General features: G+C 42.7%; 1 protein-coding gene across 2 annotated transcripts in view; it reads left to right on the forward strand.

Moving 5' to 3' along the window:
- Positions 1–6,151: 6,151 nt before the first annotated feature.
- LOC308281958 (prominin-1-A-like) overlaps positions 6,152–23,705 on the forward strand; it is a 71,118-nt gene continuing 53,564 nt past the window's right edge. For both annotated transcript variants that reach the window (XM_080722303.1, XM_080722304.1), the window contains exon 1: positions 6,152–6,806. In XM_080722303.1, the coding sequence (XP_080578429.1) occupies positions 6,500–6,806 (307 nt within the window). In that variant the 5' untranslated portion in view covers positions 6,152–6,499. The remainder of the gene's footprint in view (positions 6,807–23,705) is intronic.

The following is a 23,705-nucleotide window of genomic DNA, read 5'->3' on the forward strand; positions in this document are numbered from 1 at the left end:
AAGCATTTGTTTTTCACAAAAAAACTTTCATTGGGCTAGAAAACCTCTCACATCCTACTTAAAGCAGACTTTTCTGGGTATTTTCCTCCTGTATAGAAAGCCCAACTTGATATGGATAATTCTATGGGTAAACTTCAAAATAAAGTTTGGTATCCAAGGCTAAAATCCATCGTTAGGTCCTAAAGAAGCCTAAAAAAAAGTGTGGCGCTTTTATCCGCTTTGTTTCGATAATGTCAAAAACCAGGGTTAAGCAACCACACTATAAAGAGAGTGACATACAGCTGTGGCTCCCAGCCGCTGGTATTCCATCCCGCCAGGAAGTTAATTTAATTCACCTGGCGTTATTGCCATTCTCATTTACTAATCTAGGATTAGCTAGACATGGGATATCATGGTGAATGCAGTTAACCACCTCAGCCCTATACATACTTTCATTGTTTGATGAATAGAGAAAATGGCCGATCTGCAAGCTTGCAATTCATCGCTTGCTTTGTTAGCTTGTAGTTACTTAAGAAAATATCGAATACTTTATTTTTTAAATTGTACCCTAAAGTGACATGCCCAAAATAGGACTGCCAGGTTGAATGTGGTTAACTTAATTTAGGATAGAACACCAGCTGTATCGAGGTCCCCCTCACGGACCAGAGTTGAGAAGCACTGAAAGACACACAACTCTCTTCTCCACTGTTGATGGAGGCTGTGGTTCAGAGATCTTATTGCAACCGTCAGGTCGCAGTTACTGTCAAAACCTCCACCGGCTGTCAGTCTGTCTGTCACACATCACGTCACACTTTTGTCCTACTCATATCTCCGCCACCGTTGCCCCTATCCATGCCAAACTTTGCACACACACTCCTTGGCAAACCACAACCTCCGCCCTTCATTTCTCACATGGCGCTCTTGCAAAACACATTTTTGGTCACTGCTCCTACAGATTTTGCCCTAAAATCACGCAAAGCGGTATACAGTATCTCTAAAGTCCCATTTCCCATATTCCCTCCTGATTGGCTACCATTGCCTTCTAAAGTTTGTGTATGCGACCTGACGGTCGCTTATCTCCCGATTAAGGCAGTCTTACTGGTCTATCAGTTCATCCTCAACAGTGTGTGCTTGTCTCTTGGAGCGTGATGCAGGCATACCACTATCTGAATCACGTGTGTACCAGTTCATCATAACTGATGATGATGTGTGAAGTGCAAAGTACCTTGACTGGCTCCTCGCGAAAGCAGCAGCTTCTGCACTCAAATCGTCAGCAATCGTCTAGCAAGCTAGACTAGTCTTTCTTAAGGAATTGCTTGTTCATTTTGCAAGCACTTTTTTTTTCCTTCTCCGGAATGAAGTCGCCATGACAATTCCCCCATTTATACTACCGTCCCTGTCACTGCCAACTCGGTGGTTCTCAACCTTTTCTTAATTTCAACTCAAGGACCCATAACTCTGAGAGTTTACAAGTGGAACTACTTCAAAGGAAAGGCAGGCTCAACTCGAAGATAGATAGTATTGAGATGGTCTTGAATAAACTGGTTACAGTTTTGTCACTCGCAGTGTGCCGAAACGCGTGCATCTGTTTATTTGTTGTTTGACTGCTGCTGCGGATCTTCAACATTATTAAAAAAGACTCCTAAGACAGAGAGTGCGGATTGTTTCTTCCTTTTAGTGTACGAATGGAACCACATGGTTTTTGGTTTCACTTGTACACTCTCAGAGTTACAGACCTGTAATGGTGCCTTTGGAACAGTAAACGGTGTGGAGTAAATGTAACCTAGAGCAACCTGCACCTTGGCATGCCTTAAGGAATCCCATTTGTTCTCTATTGTCATAAAGTTGCACGATTTAATGCTAGAGAGGCAATGCAGCTCGATTTTATGAAGCATCCCCAACAACTGCCTGTTATCATTGTGAGTATTACAGTATGTAATTACTTTATTGCACTGTTTGCATGTCATCTCACCATCTTGGCTGTCATAAGTGAGAGACCTGAAGGAATCATAATTTCAGTGTTATTCAGTGTATTCATTCCTATACATTTTTACAGTTACATTGATTAATCGTGCAGACCATTCTGTTATGCTGATACTAACTTTCATATCGTTGCTGTCGCATGGAAGCCTCATGTGTCAAAACTGTTACTTTTCAGAATTTAAATGAAAAGAATAGATCAGCTATTTCTTGCTTTGTGTGACATTGTTTTAGGTCATTAATTTAGGTTTTAAAATAGTATAGAGTGACAGGTACACACATACATGCTGTTGCTGTGATATTCTGTGTGTGAATTATGGTATCGAATAATGAGAGAGAGTGCATGGATGTTTCTCTGCACTGAATCGGACATCATTTAATGACTTGAATCATTTAATGAATCATTTGTTCAACCGGTCAGCACCTTTTTATATAGCATCATGTAAGGGGAGGTAAGAGAATAAAACATAGTTTTCTTTGTTTATCAGTTGACTGGTTTGATAAATGTCAAACACAGACATGGAGCATGAGCAGCTGGGAGTGTGATGATATGAAGATGTTTGTTGTACTTAGAGCAGGGGTCTTCAACAGGGGGTCCGGGACCCCTAGGGGGTCCTCCAAATCTTTGTGTGATAGAAACAATTTTTTTCTCCTTTTTTTATTAACCACTTGAACCCTAGTGTCCATATTTAGAGAACTTTAGCCAAAAATAGCTGATCTACAAGCTCACAACGCCTTGCAGCGCGAGGAGGCGTGAGCTTGTAGATCGGTTATTTTCTGCAAATATCTTTGGTGTAGAGGGGAAAAAGAGCAGACTAAGTACAGAGTGAAAGGTCAAGTTTTTTAAGTATTGACGGTTCAAGTGGTTAAATATCTGAAAACACAAATTGACATGAATCCAAAATACACTGATGATTGTGCTGTCAAACAATGAAACTATATAGGAATCTATGAAAATATTGTGGGGGTACCTGCTTCATCGCTCTCTCAACTAAGGGGTCCTTGGCCTGAAAACGTTGAAGACCCCTGACTTAGAGTGATGTGATGAGGACATTTATGTACGGCTTATGTATGCACCATAGACGCAGGAGCAGCAAAGGTATTTAACTCGAATTATGAGTGTTATGTTATACTTTGTTGCACGATAGGTTCAATCTCTGGCACGATGGCAGCGAAACTGCACGCACACTCCCTGGGTGCCATGCAGAACCCAAATCTTTCACATGTGTCTGTTATAGCGCCACCACGAGGTGGATTTGTGCAGAACACATTTTTGGGCATTGCTCCTATCATATTTTGACCACAAATCACGCAAATCAGTTCACAGTATCTCTAATAGTCTTTAAACGAAACAGGTCTTTCAGATTTTTCTTATTCCATCCTGATTGGCTACTATCCGTTTTGAACAAAATGCCTCAAATCATGAACACATAGTGTGATTTCCATGGAATTTTGCATGCGCATTCCCACTAGGTCAAGGAACAAATGCCACCCTTTTCACATTGGCCTGTTATTTTGCTGGAACAAAATGCCTCAAATCATGAATGCAGTGTCAGATTGCAGTGAAAGGCCGAAGAAGACTTGGCACCCCTTTCACATTGAACTATCATAGCGCCACCAGGAGGCCACAATAGCCTACCTGACCTGGCGGAGACCTGTGCTCGGAAGAGCACTGCTTCTAGTTTCATAATTTCTTTATTTACTTGTACATGTAAGCTAAGTGAAGATGAACTATCAATCATTTACCCACTGGAGCCCCTTCAAAGACCCCTAGTGGTTCCCATCCTCACTGAGAAGAACCCACAATGTAACAGGCCACCATTGTTGAGGACAAAATGTCCTCAAATGGACCCAGAGTAGTGCCTCCCCTAAGTGGGGGCATTTTCTCAGTCACTCGAGAGTGAGTCACACTAGAACGAGAGGCAATTTCAGGATTAAAGCTTATGGGTTTAGAATTAAGGTTGGGGCAAAGGTAAGGGTTATGGTGAGGTCTGTAGTAGTAGTGAGGGTTAGGGTTAGACCTGTTAGTGGTGGATGAGGCCAGTCAATGAAAGGCCTTGATATGTCAAAGGTGTGTGTGAGTGTGAGTGTGAGTGTGTGAGAGAGAGAGAGAGAGAGAGAGAGAGAGACTTTGAACCCAGAAGGTTATACATGACAACAGGCATGAGCGTCACAAGGGAGGGAGTGGGACTGAGTTACTACAGTAGTGCCCAAGGTGGAGGGGCCTTAATTATATAGAAAAATAGCAGATATACAAGCTCACAGCGCGGCACCGAGTGCATTTGTAACATTTGTAACTCAAATTTTGCTTCTGGGAGGGTCCCTGGAACTAAATATTTTGAGATGGGGGTCCGTGGCCAAATACATGTCATTTTGGGGGACCCTCACTCGGAAAGGTTTGAGCACCACTGACATAGAAACATAGGTTTTTCAAAAAACCTTCCAAAGACCTTTTAAAAAAAATAGCAGATGTACAAGCTCGCAGCGCCGCACTCAGTGCCGCGCTGTGAGCTTGTAGATCTGCTATTTTTTCAATAGTTAAAGCACAAAATAACGCAGTGAATCCTTGTTACCCAGGGCCCAGAATTTGGAGTGACACCCCTGACGACAACAGGAGTTCAGTGTGTACATACGTACATTATAGAGGATTCAGTTTTCCGGCTAACACTGTACTCCACTGTTCACCCTGAATGGCCACGGGGACGCGGCTGTCATCACACACTTTCACACACCGGGCCTTTTCTCTGAGGATCCAGCTCTCTTTTCAGATCATTTTGTCAGAGATGGAAGAAATATACGCTCATGTTTTACTTGAGTAAAAGAATCAATGTTGCAATGTAGATATATACTCTGTTACAAGCAGAAGTGCCGTATTCAAAATATACTTGAGTAAAAGTATCGGCATCAAAATATAGCCCTACGTAAACTATTAGTAAAGTAAAAATAGGCCTACTCATTCTCAAGAGTCCCAAGATTATTAACTTAATGTGCAACATTGTTTTCTCACTCAACAGTAAACAAACCAACATAAAGTTTACGTATATATAGAGGGTATGTGCACATTTCTAAATTGACAATTTAAGGACTTTTTAATACCTCTAAAATGACAAATTAAACATTGGCCAAATTGTCATATATTAGAGGCAGAAACTGTGAAAATAGCAGATCTACATGCGTTGTGAGGCGTTGTGAGCATGTAGATTTGCTATTCCTCAACTCTTAGTGGCTCGTCAGGGTGGGGGGGGTCCCCAGTTAAAATGTGATTATTTTGGGGGTTAGGCCTGAAAAGGTTGAGAACCACTGAGCTAGGAGAAATTCTCTTTGCTCTCTAGCCAATTATGTCAATATTATTTTTGTTCTCAGAGATAGTTTGAATTATAGGCTACATATCGACTGCCACAACTCAACAGGTTTTCAACATTGGAACTTCTGTGTCTGTTGCTCTGTTCCTAAAATCTACCATTGACATGATGTATAGGCTATAATTTCGCTTTTACGTAACTTGAAATGGGGATAATGGGTACTTTAAGTACTTTTACTCAAGTATATTTTGAAATCTGGACTTTCACTTGTGACAGATATTTCTACATTGCAGTATTGATACTTTTACAAAAGGTAAAGCATTTGAGTAGTGTGCGCGCGCACACACACACACACACACACACACACACACACACACACACACACACACACACACACACAGACAAAGATAGACCTAAGAAAAATGGGTAGAAGTAGCCTATATAAAAGGTTAAAAAACAACTGCCAAATATATCAAAGTGAGGACTGGGGGGTCCTTGAGTCAGTTAGTGTAGTTTCACTATAATTCAATTCACTTCAAATTAGGCTACTGTGACTATCAATGATCAATATCACTGAATTTATGTATTATTTCACTTTAGAAATAACTTGTAATCCCCTTGAAACAATAGAATTATGAAAAAGTTTTACAGGACAGACATGCAGATTTGAGAGAGAGAGAAAGAGAGAGAGAGAGAGAGACAGAGAGAGAGAGAGAGAGTGAGTTGAACACCTGCAAGCTGCTACTAGAGGAGGAAGGGAGGGATAAGCCCGCGGGGTCGCGCTCCAAAGATGCGCCCGCAAAAACGCGCATCCGTGCATGGTGGGCGCGCTCGGCTTGGCGTGTACGCGCGGCGCGCGGGCTCGCTGTGGTGGCTGTGTGGTGCCGAGGAGGACAGGCTGAGATGAGGAGCGCTTATCTCTCGGCCCGTCTGTCGCTGTCGTCCAGGAATAAGGATCCCCGGGAAGATGTTTTTGACGTGTCCCTACCGGGACAGCACTGAGCGACCCCTGACCGGACCATAGACCCTACTGACCGGACCATAGACACGACCTGACTGGACATCTGGGATTGGAACACTTTGGAATGATTACTAGTATTTTGTAGTTTTCTTTGTTCGAGCGGATTACAGCTACAGGTGTCACCAACTCTCCTCCTCTCCATCAGGCTTAAAGGACCAGAGGCAACTATTTAAAACAGACCTTATATTTTTTGTATTACTTTGTTTAGTGTTATTTAATGGAACTCATGTGGTGGAGATCGTGGCTGCTGTTGTTCCTGTGCCGGTGCGCGGTGCACGCAGCCAGCCGTGATGGGGACCACCTCACGGGGGACTCTGCTGGGGACCTCCAGAAGGACTCTTCCTCTCGTAGCGGTGGGGGGCAGAGGTCGCGCTCCCCGCCGCCCGTGGAGCCCCTGGACTTCGGGTTCGTCCCGGCCGGAGTGTACGCCACGCACGCGTACTACGAGCCCGGCCCCATAGGGATTCTATTCCACATGGTGCACGCGTTTCTCTACGCCGTGCAGCCGAACCCCTTCCCAAAAGGTAAGGTTGTTATGACAGGTGTCCGAATAAATCCCTGTCTTTCTGTGTCTTTCTCTCTCTCTCTCTCTCTCTCTCTCTCTCTCTCGCTCTCTCTCTCTCTCTCTCTCTCTCTCTCTCTCTCTGTGTGTGTGTGTGTGTGTGTGTGTGTGTGTGTGTGTGTGTGTGTGTGTGTGTGTGCGCGCGCGCACGTACTCTATCGCGCGTGCGTGCGCGCGTGCATGCATGCATGTCAGTAGCCCGGTTAAGTTAAACAACAAAGTCCATCAGAAACCTCTGGCCCAAACTGACCTTTAATCTGTAGAAAACAAATGTTGTCGTTGCCCCCCCCCCCCTCTGTCTGTCTGTCTGTCTGTCTGTCTGTCTCTCTCTCTCTCTCTCTCTCTCTCTCTCTCTGTCTGTCTGTCTGTCTGTCTGTCTCTCTCTCTCTGTCTGTCTGTCTGTCTGTCTGTCTCTCTCTCTGTCTGTCTGTCTGTCTGTCTGTCTGTCTGTCTGTCTGTCTGTCTGTGTCTCTCTCTCTCTCTCTCTCTGTCTGTCTGTCTGTCTGTCTGTCTGTCTGTCTGTCTGTCTGTCTGTCTGTCTGTCTCTCTCTCTCTCTCTCTCTCTCTCTGTATCTGTCTATGTCTCTCTCTCCTCAGTCCTCAGTCACAGTCACCAGGTCTAGTGCAGGACAGGGCCATGCCGTGACAAATCCTAACAGGACTCTCTAAGCGGCCGCATGACTCACTTGTAATGCCATTACTGTAGGCTTGTCCAAGTGTCCATCACAAACTGAATGTGGGTGGGTGAGAGGACCCACCCTCCCCCGGGCAGTGAGTGACCCTTAAAGCAGTGTTATGATCAGATTAAAGTGATAAGCCCCCCTGGATCCATAGCTCATAACTCACTAACTCATTGATCTGCTCCTCACCATGTGCTTTGAGGAGATGCCAGGGTGGTGGTAAGGTCATCGTCCCTATCATAAGGCTGCAACTATGGATTATTTTATTAGAGGTTATTATAGCCTATCGATTGCTTTCTCAACTAATCCAACAATCGAGAAGAGCCTTATTAAAATGGTTTATTTATCAACTTTGCCGCATAATGGTGTCATGCAATTATTTTGTGAAAATAGCAGATTTACGAGCTCACAAGGTATTGCAATAAATAGTTTTTGATTATGAATTAACTAATTTTTTCCATTATAGATATTTTTTTCTAACCCATGTGCATACATTTATTTTGAAATAACTACGGGTGAAAATCTATCTGGGCTGGGCCCTTATATAGCCCCCAATGTCAAGACCAGGGACGTGCTGGCCATTGGGAAAAGCGGGACAACTCCCGAATGGCCGGTTCATTCCCGGCCAGTCCAGATAAAATAAAATGTCGGCCTTCGTTCCATTTTGGGGGCTGGGTGGCCAACAAAGTAAATCGTCACTGTCGGGCAGAAACCTCGTATCTCCAAGTTTCAAATTTGTATATTCTTTCGCAAAGTGAAGCCCTGCTTCATCATACAGGCCGCCGCACAAAAGTAGTGAAAACAGCAGATCTACAAGCACAACGCCTCGCACCGCGAGGCGTTGTGCGAGGCGTTGTGTGCTTGTAGATCGGCTGTTTTCACTAGTTTAAATCATTTTTAAAATGATAAATACAAAACAAACGGTTTTGGACATTCAAGGTTTCCACCCGACAATGACGAAATATAACTCATGTAATTGGCCCACTGACTAGGGTGACCATACGTCCTCTTTTGCCCGGACATGTCCTCTTTTAGGGGGCTGTCCGGCCTGTCCGGGGGGGTTTTATAAATTCCTTCAAATGTCCGGGGTTTCGCGCATATCACAGTTAAAGCACAGGCATTTACAATGCACGTTCAATGGTTTGTTTGGAAACACACTGTGAGAGGCGGGTTTCCACCCCTAACCCCGGAACGTGTATTATTCATACTACTCTCTGCCTGCGCTGCGATCCCTCCCTCCCTCAGCCTGTCTCGCTTTCAGATCAGAGGCAGAGCAGCGCGAGCTCTGCAGCAGCTCCGCTGCTCAAGCCAAACGAACGAACTGCAAACGCAATTAATGCTGTTTCACTGATGAAATGCACAAAAAGTGCCAGTGACCAACAATGAGAAGCAGAGCGTTCTGTCAGCAAAGCTGGTACTCTTCTGTGTCTATTTAGGCATTTACAAATAAAAGTTCTTCTGCTTCAAGCCCATATCAACACTGCAAGGTAGCCTACACGACAGTCTGTGTGAGGTGAGAGCTCTTCTGCTAACTAAATTGACAGAATCTTTTGTACAACCTTGTAAAGCAGAACGGCGGTTTGAATAATGGGCTACCTCTCTTTTATTTAGTTACAAAGCTGAACGTTCATACAGGAGTCAAAAGGCATACTTTTATCAGTGGATCTCTCTAGCCTATTAATAGATTTGTAAACGGTCCAATTGGAGCCCCCTCAAAAATGAATACATAACTAATAACATAATTGAGCTGTAAATAAATTATTTTGAAAAAAAAAAAAGATATATATATATATATATATGCGCCGGGTAGAGTGTCCTCTTTTTGGATTTTCAGAATATGGTCACCCTACCACTGACTGGCTTGTCACTTGTCATGATCTGAAATGGCAAATCTTTGAGTAGCAGCAGCGCTATAGAGAGATCTCTCTCTATAGCGCGCAATGAGGGCCTCTACAACTCTTTTTCCCAGGCTGAATCAGGGGCCCAGCATGTCCCTGGTCAAGACCCTAACAACATCCCTGCTACAACCCACAGAGATACAGTAGAAGGCTACAGCGTTTAATTCTAGCCAAACACCCCTCCAGCTCATTTGACTGAACCTGATTTATGTTCAGCTGTGAGCCAGTGTCGTACAGTGAAAACAGCAGATCTACAAGCTCACGATGCATATAGCGCTGCAGTGCTTTGTGATCTTTTAGATCTGCTCATTCTGGCGCAAATGCACTGCCAAGTTTAGTAACTCGGGCTTAATTAGGCCACAGGGAGACCTGATTAGTGAATCAACAGGTGGTGAGTGTTTGTTGGAGTGAAAACAAGAATAGCTACATTTGTACACAGGTTTTCAGTTGCTGTTGAAATCAACAACTCTTCACCTGTTGAAGAGTTGTTGATGACAACAAGTCCTGTCAAACCGTCCTGTGTGTGTGTGTGTGTGTGTGTGTGTGTGTGTGTGTGTGTGTGTGTGTGTGTGTGTGTGTGTGTGTGTGTGTGTGCGTGAGTGCGTGTGCGTGTGTGTGACCTAGTGCTTTATTGATGGAAACATGTCTGTTGTTATGTGCATATGGAGGAGTGGTCACGTTGGGTGAGAGACCAGGCATGTGCACACATAGACATCAAAGGGGGCTTGAGCCCCTGCCCTTTTACTCATCAGTAAAAAATGCCCTCTCCAGACCACGAATGCAGTTTTTACTATAGTTAAAGAAATGCAAATGCCCCTCTTTCCATGCCATACCTGAAGGCAGCATTCAAGAGAATTGCCTTGTCCAAACTCTCCTGAACTTGAATGCAGCATCCATGCCGTTACGCCACATCTCCAGTATTCACTTGATTATGCTTGATTCTGTGTGGTATCAAGCACCGGAAATAGCCGACCTCCAAGCTCACAACACGTCGCAGCGTGACACGTTGTGAGGTCTGCTAATTTCTATAGTTTCACCAAAAGGCCCCTTTTCGAAATGTCAGCCCCTGCCTCTCTAACATTCTCTGCACGTCCCTGGTGGAGACGATCAGCGTGGCAGCCCAATAGGATTGTGGGGGTTTTAAGACGCTGCCATTTTGGTGCATGTGCAAGGTTAGGGCAGCAGGCTGGGCTGGGTAATCAATTAGCAGATCAGCGATTAGACGAGGGCTTTCTCAGTCACCTGCATCACTACATAATACCATAATCCAAGCCAACCATATGCTGCTATGGCTGCCAACTGGGTGCCACTCCTTTCCATTGCATTGCCTCGTAGTCATACGCTGCATTCATCACATGCACCATACAAGTGTCACACACATAATGCATATTATAGCCTACGCATATGCGCACGCACACACTCTACATGCACGCATAACGCATGGACGTAACACCCATCACCACCACCACTCAAACACCACACACATGGTGAAAATATCGAAAATAGCATTTATTTTCGGTGCTTGATACCACACTGAACTAAGCATAATCAAGTCAATACTGGAGATGTGGCGTAATGGCATGGATTACTACACAGAGAGGGCAATTCTTTCAACATAAGCTGCATTCAAGTTCAGGCAATGCTGCCTTCAGATATGGCATGGAAAGAGGGCATTTGCATTTATTTCACTATAGTAAAAACTGCATTCATGGTCTGGAGAGGGCACTTTTTACAGATGGGTAAAAGGGCAGGGGCTCAAAACCCCTTTGATGTCTATGTGTGCACGTGCCTGCTCTGGACCCCTAACTGTTCCCGATGAGCAGGTTGGTGGCTTGCATGGTTACCTCCGCCATTGGTGTGTGTGTGTGTGTGTGTGTGTGTGTGTGTGTGTGTGTGTGTGTGTGTGTGTGTGTGTGTGTGTGTGTGTGTGTGTGTGTGTGTGTGTGTGTGTGTGTGTGTGTGTGTGTGTGTGTGTGTGAATGGGTGAATGGGTGAGTGTGAAATACATTGTAAAGCCCTTTGGAGAAAAGCACTCTATAAATGCTGTCCATTTACCATCAAGACCACTGTGGCCTCAGGGCATATCATGTTTTGGCGGGCAGAAGGCCAAGCTGTCCTTCATGGCATTCCTGCTCTTGTTCTAATGCTCATTGTAACATCGAACCATTTCTGTCTACCCACTCTGTGTCACAGTCAGAGGAGGGCTGTAGACAGTTCAGAAACCTGCCCACATCATCAGTAGGCAGGTTTGGTCCTTTCAAAAAAGTTTTCAGATATATATGTTACAGTTAGTTTGAGAAACCAAACCAAACCAGTTAGATTGGGAAAGGAGCGCTTGTTTTAGTTCACCTGGATGTGGAAGAAGCCCATGGATTAGTCCCACGCTGGTGAATGCTAACCTGGTGAATGCTACTATGCCTAACCCTAACCCTAACCTCAGTAAAACTATGCCTAAACCTAACCCTAATCCTAACCCTAACCTCAGTAAAACTATGCTTAAACCTAACCCTAACCTCAGTCAAATTATTCCTAGTTCCCTGAAGGAGGCACCTTGTGCCCAAAAACGAGCGTTCCTGTTCTCATATATCTTTTTTTATTAATGCAAGAACAATGCTTATATTTCAGCATGTTGAACTTTCTAGGAAGAGAATGGTTGTAGTTTCTATAGCTTGGAATGCCATCGATGATTTCATTGCTAGGCAGGTTTCCGAACCGTACGCAGCTCACCAATGATATGGAGAGTGAGTAAACTGAAATTATGCATTATTAAGCATTAAGCAAGTGCTCCTTTAAAATAGCTAAAATATCAACGTATACTTTGAACTGTTAAATGAACGTTGCTAAACTAGCGGCTGTGATAGCTGAGTGGTTAGTGAGCCCGCCTATATGAGGTCCCAGAGGTCCCAGGTACGATTCCAGCCCTCAGTAATGTGTCAGAGTGTCCCTGAGCAAGACACTTGGCCCCTAACTTCTCCCTCCTCTGCGCTCCTTTGTGGGCAGCGCTCAGATGGGTGAATCTGAAAAGTGAAGTTCCCCCAAGGGATATGATGGTATAACAAACAAGAAAAGGCCTCACGTGACAGCCTAGTGTCAGTGATGTCATTCCAGTTGACACAGAAGTGGACAATGTGAATATAGGCTGCCTGCGTTATCATTCTTGAATGATAATGTTACAACCTTTCACTCGGGATATTAGGTACACCAGTAAGACTCCCTAATCGGGAGATAAGCGACCGTCACGTCGCATACACAAACTTTAGAAGGCCAATCAGGAGGGAATATGGGAAATGGGGCAGATCCATGTTGATGACTTGACTTTAGAGATACTGAGTAGTGCTTTGTGTGATTTTAGGGCAAAAATCTGTAGGAGCAGTGTCCAAAAATGTGTTTTGCAAAAATCGACCTGATGGTGGCGCTAGAAGAGGGCCATGGGAGAAATCAGGGGGTTGTGATTTGCCATCCAAGGAGTGTGCGTGCAAAGTTTGGCATCGATAGGGCCAACGGTGGCAGAGATAAGAGTAGGGGCAAAAGTGTGACGTGACGTGACGTGACGTGACGTGATGTGACGTGACGGACAGACGGACATGAGTTATGAGTTACAACTTTCAGCTTTTGAGATTCACTGGTTATACTTTCTGTGCCAGGGAGAGCCTGTGTAGCCTTTAACCTTTCATGTCTGCAAGCGGCTATTAAGGCATGGTGAACGGCCACCCCACAAGCTCACACTAAACGTAGTCTGACGCGGTCGCACACCTAGCGTAATCAATTACAGTGACAGAGGCTCTGAACCACAATGAGTCACAATGCCTGGGTTTTACCGGAGAAAATCTTAGGTAAGCCTCTGAATGTCTGGGCTGTATAAACAGAAGACTTTGATTGGTCCTCCTCAACCACTTTTCAATAGTTTTGAGGCAGATGTTAGATAGCTATCCAGGGGCGTCACATGGGGGAGAAAAGTGGGACTGAGTTACTAGGGCCCAAGGTGGAGGGGCCTTAACTATTTTATACTTTAGCTATTGAAAAATAGCAGATATACAGGTGCCGCGCTGTGAGCTTGTAGATCTGCTATTTTTTGAAAAGTCGTGAAAATCGATTAAATATTAAATAGGTCTATAATGTATTTTTTAAGCAAACATTAAAACTAAAATGTTGCTTCTGGGGGGTCCCTGGAACTAAATATTTTGAGATGGGGGTCTGTGGCCAAAAACATATACATTTTGGGGGTCCTTCACATGAAAGAGTTTGAGCACCACTGACATAGAAACATAGGTTTAAAAAAAAAAATAGCAGATATACAAGCTTGCAGCGCGGCACTCGGTGCCACGCTGTGAGCTTTTATATCTGTTATTTTTCAATAGTTAAAGCACAAAATAATTGTGCGGGGGTGAATCCTTGAACCCAGGGCCCAAAATTTGGTGTGACACCCTTGTAGCTATATAGTCAGGCTACTTACTGCGAGACTCCCCAGACCTTTACCACACCAAACCAAGTCCCAGTCTTCATTTCTGCTCCGAGTCATCACGCACGCAGTGGTGTGAGCTGTGATTGGTCTAGTCTAGAGTACAGTATGTGTACTGTATGTACTGATACACATGCACATACTGTACAAGATACATCCATAGAAACCCTGTTCTAGGCAGCTTGGCCCTTGGCTGTTGGTGGTTATGTAAGTGAAGATGAATTCTTTGTTTCTTTGTGTCAACCCATCTTCTTTTACACAACTGCTCCGGTGTGGAAACCCCCCAGGTGTGCAAAAAGCTTTAAATTATATAATCTCTGAAATGGATAATCATAAACATGACTGTCTGATGTATAAGTTATGTCACCCTTCCTCCCCTCCTATTTGTAATCTGTCTAACAAAAAACGTTCTGAATCATCATCTGAAACTCTTGAAGGCAGAACTATTTGCTTGTCAAGACAACTCCTCATTAAATGATCAGGGCTACTGATATTACTGATTATTATTATGGGATGCATATTAGGGCATTAACGACTTGTGATTTTTGTAAGTCGACTCGACTCAATAAAAAGTTGAGTTGAAGTCGACTTTATCGTTTGATGACACCATCACATCATACACGACTCCCAATTATGTTGGGGGGTCCCCAGATGATTAACTTAATGTGCAACATTGTTTTCTCACTCAACTGTAAACAAACCAACATAACGCTTAAGTATATAGAGGGTATCTGCACAATTCTAAACAATTTAAGTACTTTTTAGTATCTCTAAAATGACAAATTAAACATTGTCCAAATTGTCCAAATTGTCAAATATTAGAGGCAGAATTGTGAAAATAGACGATCTGCACGCCTTGCGTTGCGAGGCGTTGTGAGCACGTAGGTCTGCTATTTTCACAATTGCACCGTGTTATACCAAATGTAACGCCTCAACTCTTAGTGCTCGTCAGGGTGGGGGGGTCCCCAGTTAAAATATAATTATTCTGGGGGTCGCGGCCTGAAAAGGTTGAGAACCACTGTAATATTGGATCACTCTGTCCCTGACAAAAAACAATCCTACTGTTTGAATGCTGCGCAGACGCACACATGGAGCAAAAATAATGATAGAAAAAAAATACAATACAAAGGATCTTTTTTTAACTTCGACTTTCGACTTTGTCTGGTGGGAGTCGACTTGTGCAATGAAGTCGACTGAGTCGACTTGTCGACTTTTTTGTTAAGTGCCTCAAAACAACGCCAAGTGCAACCTTCCTATTTTTCTTCCATTTATTAATTTCAATAGATTCTGTTTAATACTCAAGTGTCAAGGAAGCAAGGAAAGCATATCTGTTCATTATGTCTCATCATCTCCCACTTCCTTCTCAATATTCCCTCTTTCCTTCAGACTCAGACATTATTGTGTAAGCCAGATGTATCTGTAAAGCTTTTCTCTATTGAAACACTTTATCACTCCATAAAGTTGCTATTAGCACCCATAGTGGACATAGGGCATTCTCAAAACAGGAAACCACTGAAAATGGGTCATACTGTACTCCCAAGTAGGCTATTATGTGTTTAATTACTGTTAAATGTACTGCGCTGGCTGTTCTTCAGGAAGAAAGTGTGACGTGTCTGCCTCGAGGGAAGATCAGATTCACAATAGATGTTAGGTGAGACTGTGTAAGATTATGAGACCATTTTTGACAATATCCTCCTGTAAGATTGTGTAACCCTTTCCCTGGACAGCAAACAATTATATATACAAGTATTTTGATAACACCTTCTGTGAAGCCCATAAGGCAATATAGATACTTTTATAACATATTATATAACACAATACTTTGTGAGTTTCTATAAGCTGTCTTAATACCCTATGTCTATGATGGTATCTTATTGTATCAACCAGGCCTGGAATTTCGTCATTTTAGGGGATTTTCTTTTTTTGTAGGATAGGAATTCACAATCTTTCAGCTTCAGCCTATTCCTTTTGATCACCTGTAAAGATGATTACCGGTATGTGGATGTACGACTTGTATAAATGTATGAGTTGATCAAATACACTAAACTAAAACTAAACTAAACTAAACTAAACTAAAGGCCACTTGGCCATTTTTTGAAGGCACAAAGGCCAGGGCAGGAAGGTCATCAAATAAAACAAGATTTTTAGTCCATTGAAATAATTAATTAAATTCAAGGGTTAAATGTAATATGTCGACTATCTGATGTGAAATAAACACATTGGTATTTACAAATCAAAGATACTGGATTGGTTTAAAAATGAGGACTCAACAAAAGACACTGGTGTCGAAAGAGACATATTGACAAGACAGAGACAGAGGAGAAAGTACTGTCAACTGCTAGGGGCATTAAGGCCACTGTGGCCTCAGGTCATGCCATTTTTTGAGGGGCACAAGGCTAAACTGAGGGGCAACAACGGCCATGGACTTCATGGCCTCCCTAAAATTCCTGCCCTGGTATCAACAGTGATAAGGCATTTATAAGATAAGGTTTGATGTTTGTTTTTTTGCCTCTTTCTTAGGTAATATTTGACAATTTGGCCCACATTTCTTTAAATTGTTATAGTATAGTTTGTCGGTTACTTTTGACGTGATGGTATTATTATTTTTATAGGTATTAAAATGTATTAAAAGTCCTTAAATTGTCAGTGTAGAAATGTGCAGATACCTTGTATACACTTACCGTATACACTTACAACATACTGTATGTTGGTTTGTTTACTGTTGCGTGAGAAAACTATATTTGTTGCACATTATAATTCATCTGGGGACCCCCAAAATCATTTGGCGCCGAACCCCAGGGAACCATTCTACATAATGAATGGACGGAGTGGTTATTATGACATCTTGTTTGCTTTAAGGGACAATTTCCACAGCCAGACCATCAGGCGGCTGAACATGTGCTGGCTGCTGAGCCCCACTGCACATGGTCATATTTATCTATGAGTTTGTCTTAACTTTGTGAGCACCTCTTAACTACCACCGCTTGTATGCGAGAGCTGGCGAGAACTACTGGGAACTCAGATTACCTCTTAACCATCTGGACTGGAGTCTTCACCTTTTGAACTGTTTAGAAACTTTTTTTCTCCTTTTTTATAAATATTAACCACCTGAACCCTAGTGTCCATATCTGAGAACTTTATCCAAAAATAGCCAATCTACAAGCTTGTAGATCGGCTATTTTCAGCTAAGAGGTTTGGTGTAGAGTGGGAAAAGAGCAGATTAAGTACAGAGTGAAAGGTCAAGTTTATTAAGTATTGACGGCTCAAGTGGTTACATATCTGAAAACACACATTGACATGAATCCAAAATACACGGATGATTGTGCTGTCTATGAACAGGTTGTGGGGGTCCCTGCTTCATCTCTCTCTCAACTAAGGGGTCCTTGGCCTGAAAACATTGAAGACCCCTGCAAAGTGGGTGCCGTGGCCGTCCAACATTTGGAATTTATCAACATCACTTCAGTTTCACCACTTATACTTAGTAAAACAGACCTGAGTTGCACTGTACTTGGTGCGATCCTTTTCAGCCTATACTGCAAAAATAGCAGATCTACAAGCCCCCACCGCATCACGATGACGTGGCGCGTTGTGAGCTTGTAGATCTGCTATTTTTGGTGAATGTTCCCCCCCAGCTTCAAGTGGTCAAGTATTATGTTATTTTCAATCTGTCCTGAATGGAAATGGATATCTCAAGTTTTCCTCGTGATATGATATTTACGTACCATAATTTGACATAAATGTGAGGTGCTGTGCCGTGGAAGGAAAGGTTGTTTACAGGGGTGCCCTAAGCCAAAACAGTTGCAGAACCTCTGCTCTGGAGCATTCGGGTGGCCTTGGCTCTCATAATTATCTTCACCATGCAGGCAGGAATGGCCGGAAATACGCACTCAACGCACTGGTGTGCCATGTTGTTGTTCGTTTATTCGGTGCACTTGGTGCATTGTCGTTCGGAAATCCAGTGCGCCGCGCACCGTGTGTGAAGATGGGGTTTACCGGTGTGGTGTGTCGGTGCAGTGTTTTGATTGGTTGGTTTTCATGGCCGACTTGGCCGTGGTCTCCAGCGCTTCTCAGAGTTGAACATTGGTAGAAATGATAGCAAAATGCAGCATTTGCGGCTTAATTGGTCGTTTGGGCTTGATAGTTTCACATGCATCAATGTGTAAACCAAAAGAAGATGGGAAAATGTTATGAATGAAATTATATTTCATAGCAACGTTACTTAAAGGGATATTCCACTTTCAACAGGGAGCAGTGGTAGGGCCTCTCTCCACATACACACCCATTGTAACTTCAAACTTCATTTTAACCATGATAGATTCATTAAAAACACACATTATTTTTTCTGGTTACTCATACTACCCTCCTAATACATGAGCAGGCTGTGTTTTTTCGATAACTTTTTTTCATTTATTTTTAATAGTTATTTGGTAAAATGGAAAAAATGAAATTCAAAAAATAAATTATTAAAAATAAATGAAAAAAGTTATGGAAAAAACACGGTCTGCTCACGTATTAGGATGGTATTATGAGTCACCAGAAAAAATAATGGGTGTTTTTAATTGATCTATCATGGTTAAAATGAAGTTTGAAGTTACAATGGGTGTGTGTGGGGAGAGGCCCTGGGCCTGGAGGGCCTGGTAACATTTACATCAAATATCTAAATATTGAATCAAGCTAATTAAAAGCTATTCAGGGTATTCATAAAAGCCTGATTAGATGATAAAATTACCAAAAGTTTTTTTGAAAGTGTTATATCCCTTTAACAAGCATTTACTGTCAATAGAACTGTTGTAAGAGAAAGCTAAGCTAGCCAAGGTTTTAGGGTTTCAACTGGTCATTTGTAAATAAGCCACACTGAGTGCACCGTACAACGTTACCGCCCACTGCACTCACTACATACACTGAGTACACAGCCGGTGCGTATTTCCGAACGCACCCTGTATCTCCTGTTTCTGTTGCATGAGGCACCTTGATGTAAAATACATCCCTAATAAAACCCAGGACATGACACTAGTATATCACAGGGACTTGCATCCAATCCAACCCTTGATGCTGAATGGCAAGCAGGGAGGTATTGATGCCTAGCCTGGTCCAGTCATTTCGTGGATCGGATTCTGGTCCTGCTCTACCGAGACACTCGAGTTATATAGTGAGTTTTCGACACATTCTCCTAGCAACATCTCCTTATACGGTCATCGCCATTGTACAGGTTATGGCGTCGGCCCAGCAACGCATGCTGTCTATGACGCTAGTTTCGTGTGTCATGCCGTCTATGACGAGTCCCTGTGACACGAGGGATTATCTCCATATACAGTATAGGGTTCTCAAGATCTCCATGTATAAGCCAAAATGCCTAACGTTGAGCTCGACACTATGGGTTTCCCCATAAGTGGGATTCTTAGCTTGTTGCCCCGAAACGTTGGTAACACCACCACTGCTAAAAGCTCTTGCACTGTAACTGCACCTGGGGTGTTTAGCTCATGGTTGAAAATAAAATACAGTATTCTTAGCTCCACAGTAGTAAACAGGACTTAACAGAGATTATACATAATTATCTCTGTCTGTACACAAGAAAATAGGATTTACTCTGTTGTGCAAAATATACTGTACACCAGTAGTGATATTCAACTGGCGGCCTGCGGGCCAAATTCCGCCCCAGCGGAGCATTCTTGTGGCCCCTGGAGAACATTCCATATTCCAATGTATAAATACGTTTAAATTTCATTTCTTTTTTCACCCTGGAGCTAGGTAGCTCGGCAACATAAGAGCTCAACAGATGAGTTCTGAGTGCAGTTCATCCATCCATTTGCTCCAAAGAATTGATTCACCTGGATTGTGTCCTTCTTCCATCTCCTCCATCATCATCCACTTCAAACACATAGTGCTCTTAACAATCGGGTGCTCAAAAAAAATACTTTCATTTGTGTAAACACGCCACCTTGCCAGCCTGTCTCAAATACTCTTCCGCACTGTGTGGAGTTTGCATGTTCTCCTCGTGTCTCCTAGGGTAGATGCCCTCACAAAAACATGCAGTAGTCCTTACCTCCCCCTAGCCAGCCAGGTGCTCCCCAATTCCCCTGGCGCGGCAGGGGGAGAGCGGAAACCAGGACTACAGGTTAGGTAGTTGGCAATGGGTGAGAAAATGGGTTGCAAAACCGTGGGATAAAAAATACTCTTCCGCAAAGACGCTTCCATGCCAATGACCCTTGCAAACATACTGAAATACTGTATCTACTTCCTCTTTTCTTCTAAGCCTGTGCTCTATAAAGGACTGGCACAGAACACATCACAATGCATGAATGCAGTATGAAGTAAGTTACTATTGCCTATTGGACATACGTATGTCCATTGTGTCTTATCGGACATACAGCACACAACAAACGGTCAAACGATTAACCATGACATTTTTTTGTTCATTTCTGTTGTCTTGTGGCCCCGGACTTCATTTGATTTTACAATTGTGGCCCGCTGCCTAAACTAGTTGAATACCACTGCTGTACACTAAGGCTGGCCGATATTAGGAAAACCTTCGATATTCGATAATGTTGTTGAATACCTCGATATCAATATTACTCACGATATTAGTAAAAACTATTGCATTATATGGTTTTTAATGTGTTTTTCTGCTTTAGGTCCACTGCCTGCCTATAACCCAGATAATGAATAGCATATCCATGCAAGCACACTGCACATTACACAAAGAAGGGTTAGGTAGGTTAGGTTTTATTGAAATAACCACACCTGGTTACAGATGGACTGCTTTTTTGCAGGTGCTACGTGCGTGCATAGTGTGTCTGTTAATTAATTTGACACATACACCAATACCTCATTTCAAGCCGTCTTCGTCGATATGTATACCTTGCATGTTGATACCTCGCTATCGATACATTTTCGATATATTGCCCAGCCTGACTGTACACTAGGGCATTCACCAAATATTCGAATATTCGAATATCAAAGACGAATATTCGCTTATTTTCTTTATTGTTTTCTCTTTAAAAATATATAGTTTATAAAACTTGGCTAGATAGGAAGTCATAAGAAATGGTTGTCAATGCCACTGGTGGATGAATTTGTACCTAACGCTAACCCTAACCCTTTTTAGGCAGCGACCCCCAAAATAAACATATTTGAACTGGGGACCTCCACCCTGACAAGCACTTGGAATTGTAGGTATTACATTTAATGTGACTCGGTTCCGCAGATAAATATTGTGAAAATAGCAGATCTACATGCTCACATTGTGAGCATGTAGATCGGCTATTTTCACTATGTTCGCCTCTTGCTTACTTAATATTTGACAGTTTGGCCAGTCCTGTCGAATATTCGACTATTCGAATACTTTGAGGTCGAATAATTCGAATACTAAAAATCACTATTCGTGAATGCCCTACTGTACACCCATACTGTGTACATAATTAGGCATGTTTACAGGCATGATATTGATAACTTCACATAACCCAGTACATACCGGTAGATATTTAGGCACTTTTTAAAATATCTCTAGAATACACCAAATAATGTACCTCTCTCGCGCTCTAATAAAATAAACGCTTTACAAGAGACGTCTGTCATCCGTGAATACAACCCGACTGGATGGATGTCAGCTTTGGCATTTTGTGACGTCTCATAGGCCATTGTTGTCTAATTATGGCACACATATACTGTAAGAAGAACCTGATAAAATGCTTAACCCATTTAGGGCCTAGAATTATTGAACGCTTTAACCAGTGGAAAAATAGCAGATATACAAGCTCACAGCGCGGCACCGAGTGCCGCGCTGCGAGCTTGTAGATCTGCTATTTTTGAAAAAGTCGCGAAAATGCGTGCAAATCTTTGAACATATGTATTTTCAAAGCGAACGTTTGTAACTCAAATTTTGCTTCTGGGTGGTCCCTGGAACTAAATGTTTTGAGATGCGGGTCCGTGGCCAAATACATGTCATTTTGGGGGTCCTTCACATGAAAAGGTTTGAGAACCACTGACATAGTAGTCTCTCAAGAACAGACTAACTGAGCGCCAGTTAAGTGAAAAGGACCGTTTCTTTGACCATGGCTGGCCAGATTGCTGAAACATAGGGTTTTTCAAAAGATCTTAGAAGGATTCAAAAGACACTTATAGAATCGGGTATTTTCACGATTAAAAAAAATAAATAGCAGATGTACAACACGCTTGTATATCTGCTATTTTTCAATAGTTAAAGCATAAAATAATAATACACAATGATATGTACCCGTTCTAAATGTGTTAATAACCTACATGGCTAAATGCCAACATGGTCCATGACAGTTCATCTTGTCACAGTGTCGTTCTCCTGTTTCCATTGTGTTGTTCTCTGTGTATAGAGTCACTGAATGGAAGTATCCTCCAGTGGCCCTAAGACACAAAAGAGTGACAAGAGTTATTGTACTCCTCTGTGTGGTGGTGTGTAATAATAAGGCAGTGAGAGTCATGTCAGGTTGCATAAGGCCCGGGCCACGCCTTGCAGTATAATCCCTAGCAGCAGGTCAGGGTAGAGGATTTGGGATAGCCTATATTTACCCCCATTAAGAGGGTTGCTCTGATATCACTGCACCTACAGGTAGCTAGCTAGCAGCTACCCCACAAACTGTTCATAGTAGGGCATTCACCAAATATTCGAATATCAAAGTCCCTATTCGACGTTGTTCACCAAAGTCGAATATTTTTTTTAATTTTTATTTTCTCTTTAAAGAATATATAGTTTATAAAGCTTGGCTAGATAGGAAGTCATGAGTTGTCAATGCCCCTGGTGAATGAATTTTTTAATGCTCTATATACCAGGGGTTCTCAAACCTTTTTAGGCCGTGACCCCCAAAATAAGCATATTTGAACTGGGGACCCCCACCCTGACAAGCACTTGGAATTGTAGGTTACATTTAATGTGACTCGGTTCCGCAGATAAATATTGTGAAAATAGCAGATCTACATGCTCACAACGCCTCGCATTGCGAGGCATTGTGAGCATGTAGATCGGCTATTTTCACAATGTTCACCTCTTTAATATTTAACAGTTTGGCCAGTCCTGTCGAATATTCGACTATTCGAATACTTTGAGGTCGAATAATTCGAATAATAAAAATTACTATTCGTGAATGCCCTAGTTCATAGCCCTGTGTGGGTCCTTATTATACTGTCTGTCATGATACAGTATGTGCCTTATGCTTCTTTCTCTGCTGTATCAGTGTGTTTAAATAACAAAGCCTATTGCAACAATTTAGTTAAGGTCGCAGTTTACCATGAGAAATGTCACAGCTTGTCTCTCTCTGTGTGTTTGTGTGTGTGTGTGTGTGTGTGTGTGTGTGTGTGTGTGGGAACAGTATCTCTGTAGCCATTAAACGAAACGGGTTTCTTACATTGATGCTCCTACATCATGCAAGCTCTGTGTGTGTGTGTGTGTGTGTGTGTGTGTGTGTGTGTGTGTGTGTGTGTGTGTGTGTGTGTGTGTGTGTGTGTGTGTGTGTGTGTGTGTGTGTGTAGGCGGGGGGTGGGGGGGGGGGGGGTGTTGTCTGGCCCTGTTACAGATGTTGTCCAAAAATCATGCAGATCGGTACACAGTATCTCTGTAGCCATTAAACGAAACAGGTATTTCTTACATTGATGCTCCTACATATTATCATGCAAGCACCAGTTAAAGTTACTTTCCATCCCTCATATACTGTGTGCACAGTGCACACCCCATAACCCACACACTGCACATCATTTCGGAGCTCATATCTTTGAACGGGTAAGGACTAGTTTCAATATAATTTTAGTTGGACCTCACTAATTCTCATTAGCCTATAATATGTTTAAAAATCACACCC

This window comes from Nannobrachium achirus (assembly GCF_963921795.1).
Source record: "Nannobrachium achirus genome assembly, chromosome: 3".
Lineage (NCBI taxonomy): Eukaryota > Metazoa > Chordata > Actinopteri > Myctophiformes > Myctophidae > Nannobrachium > Nannobrachium achirus.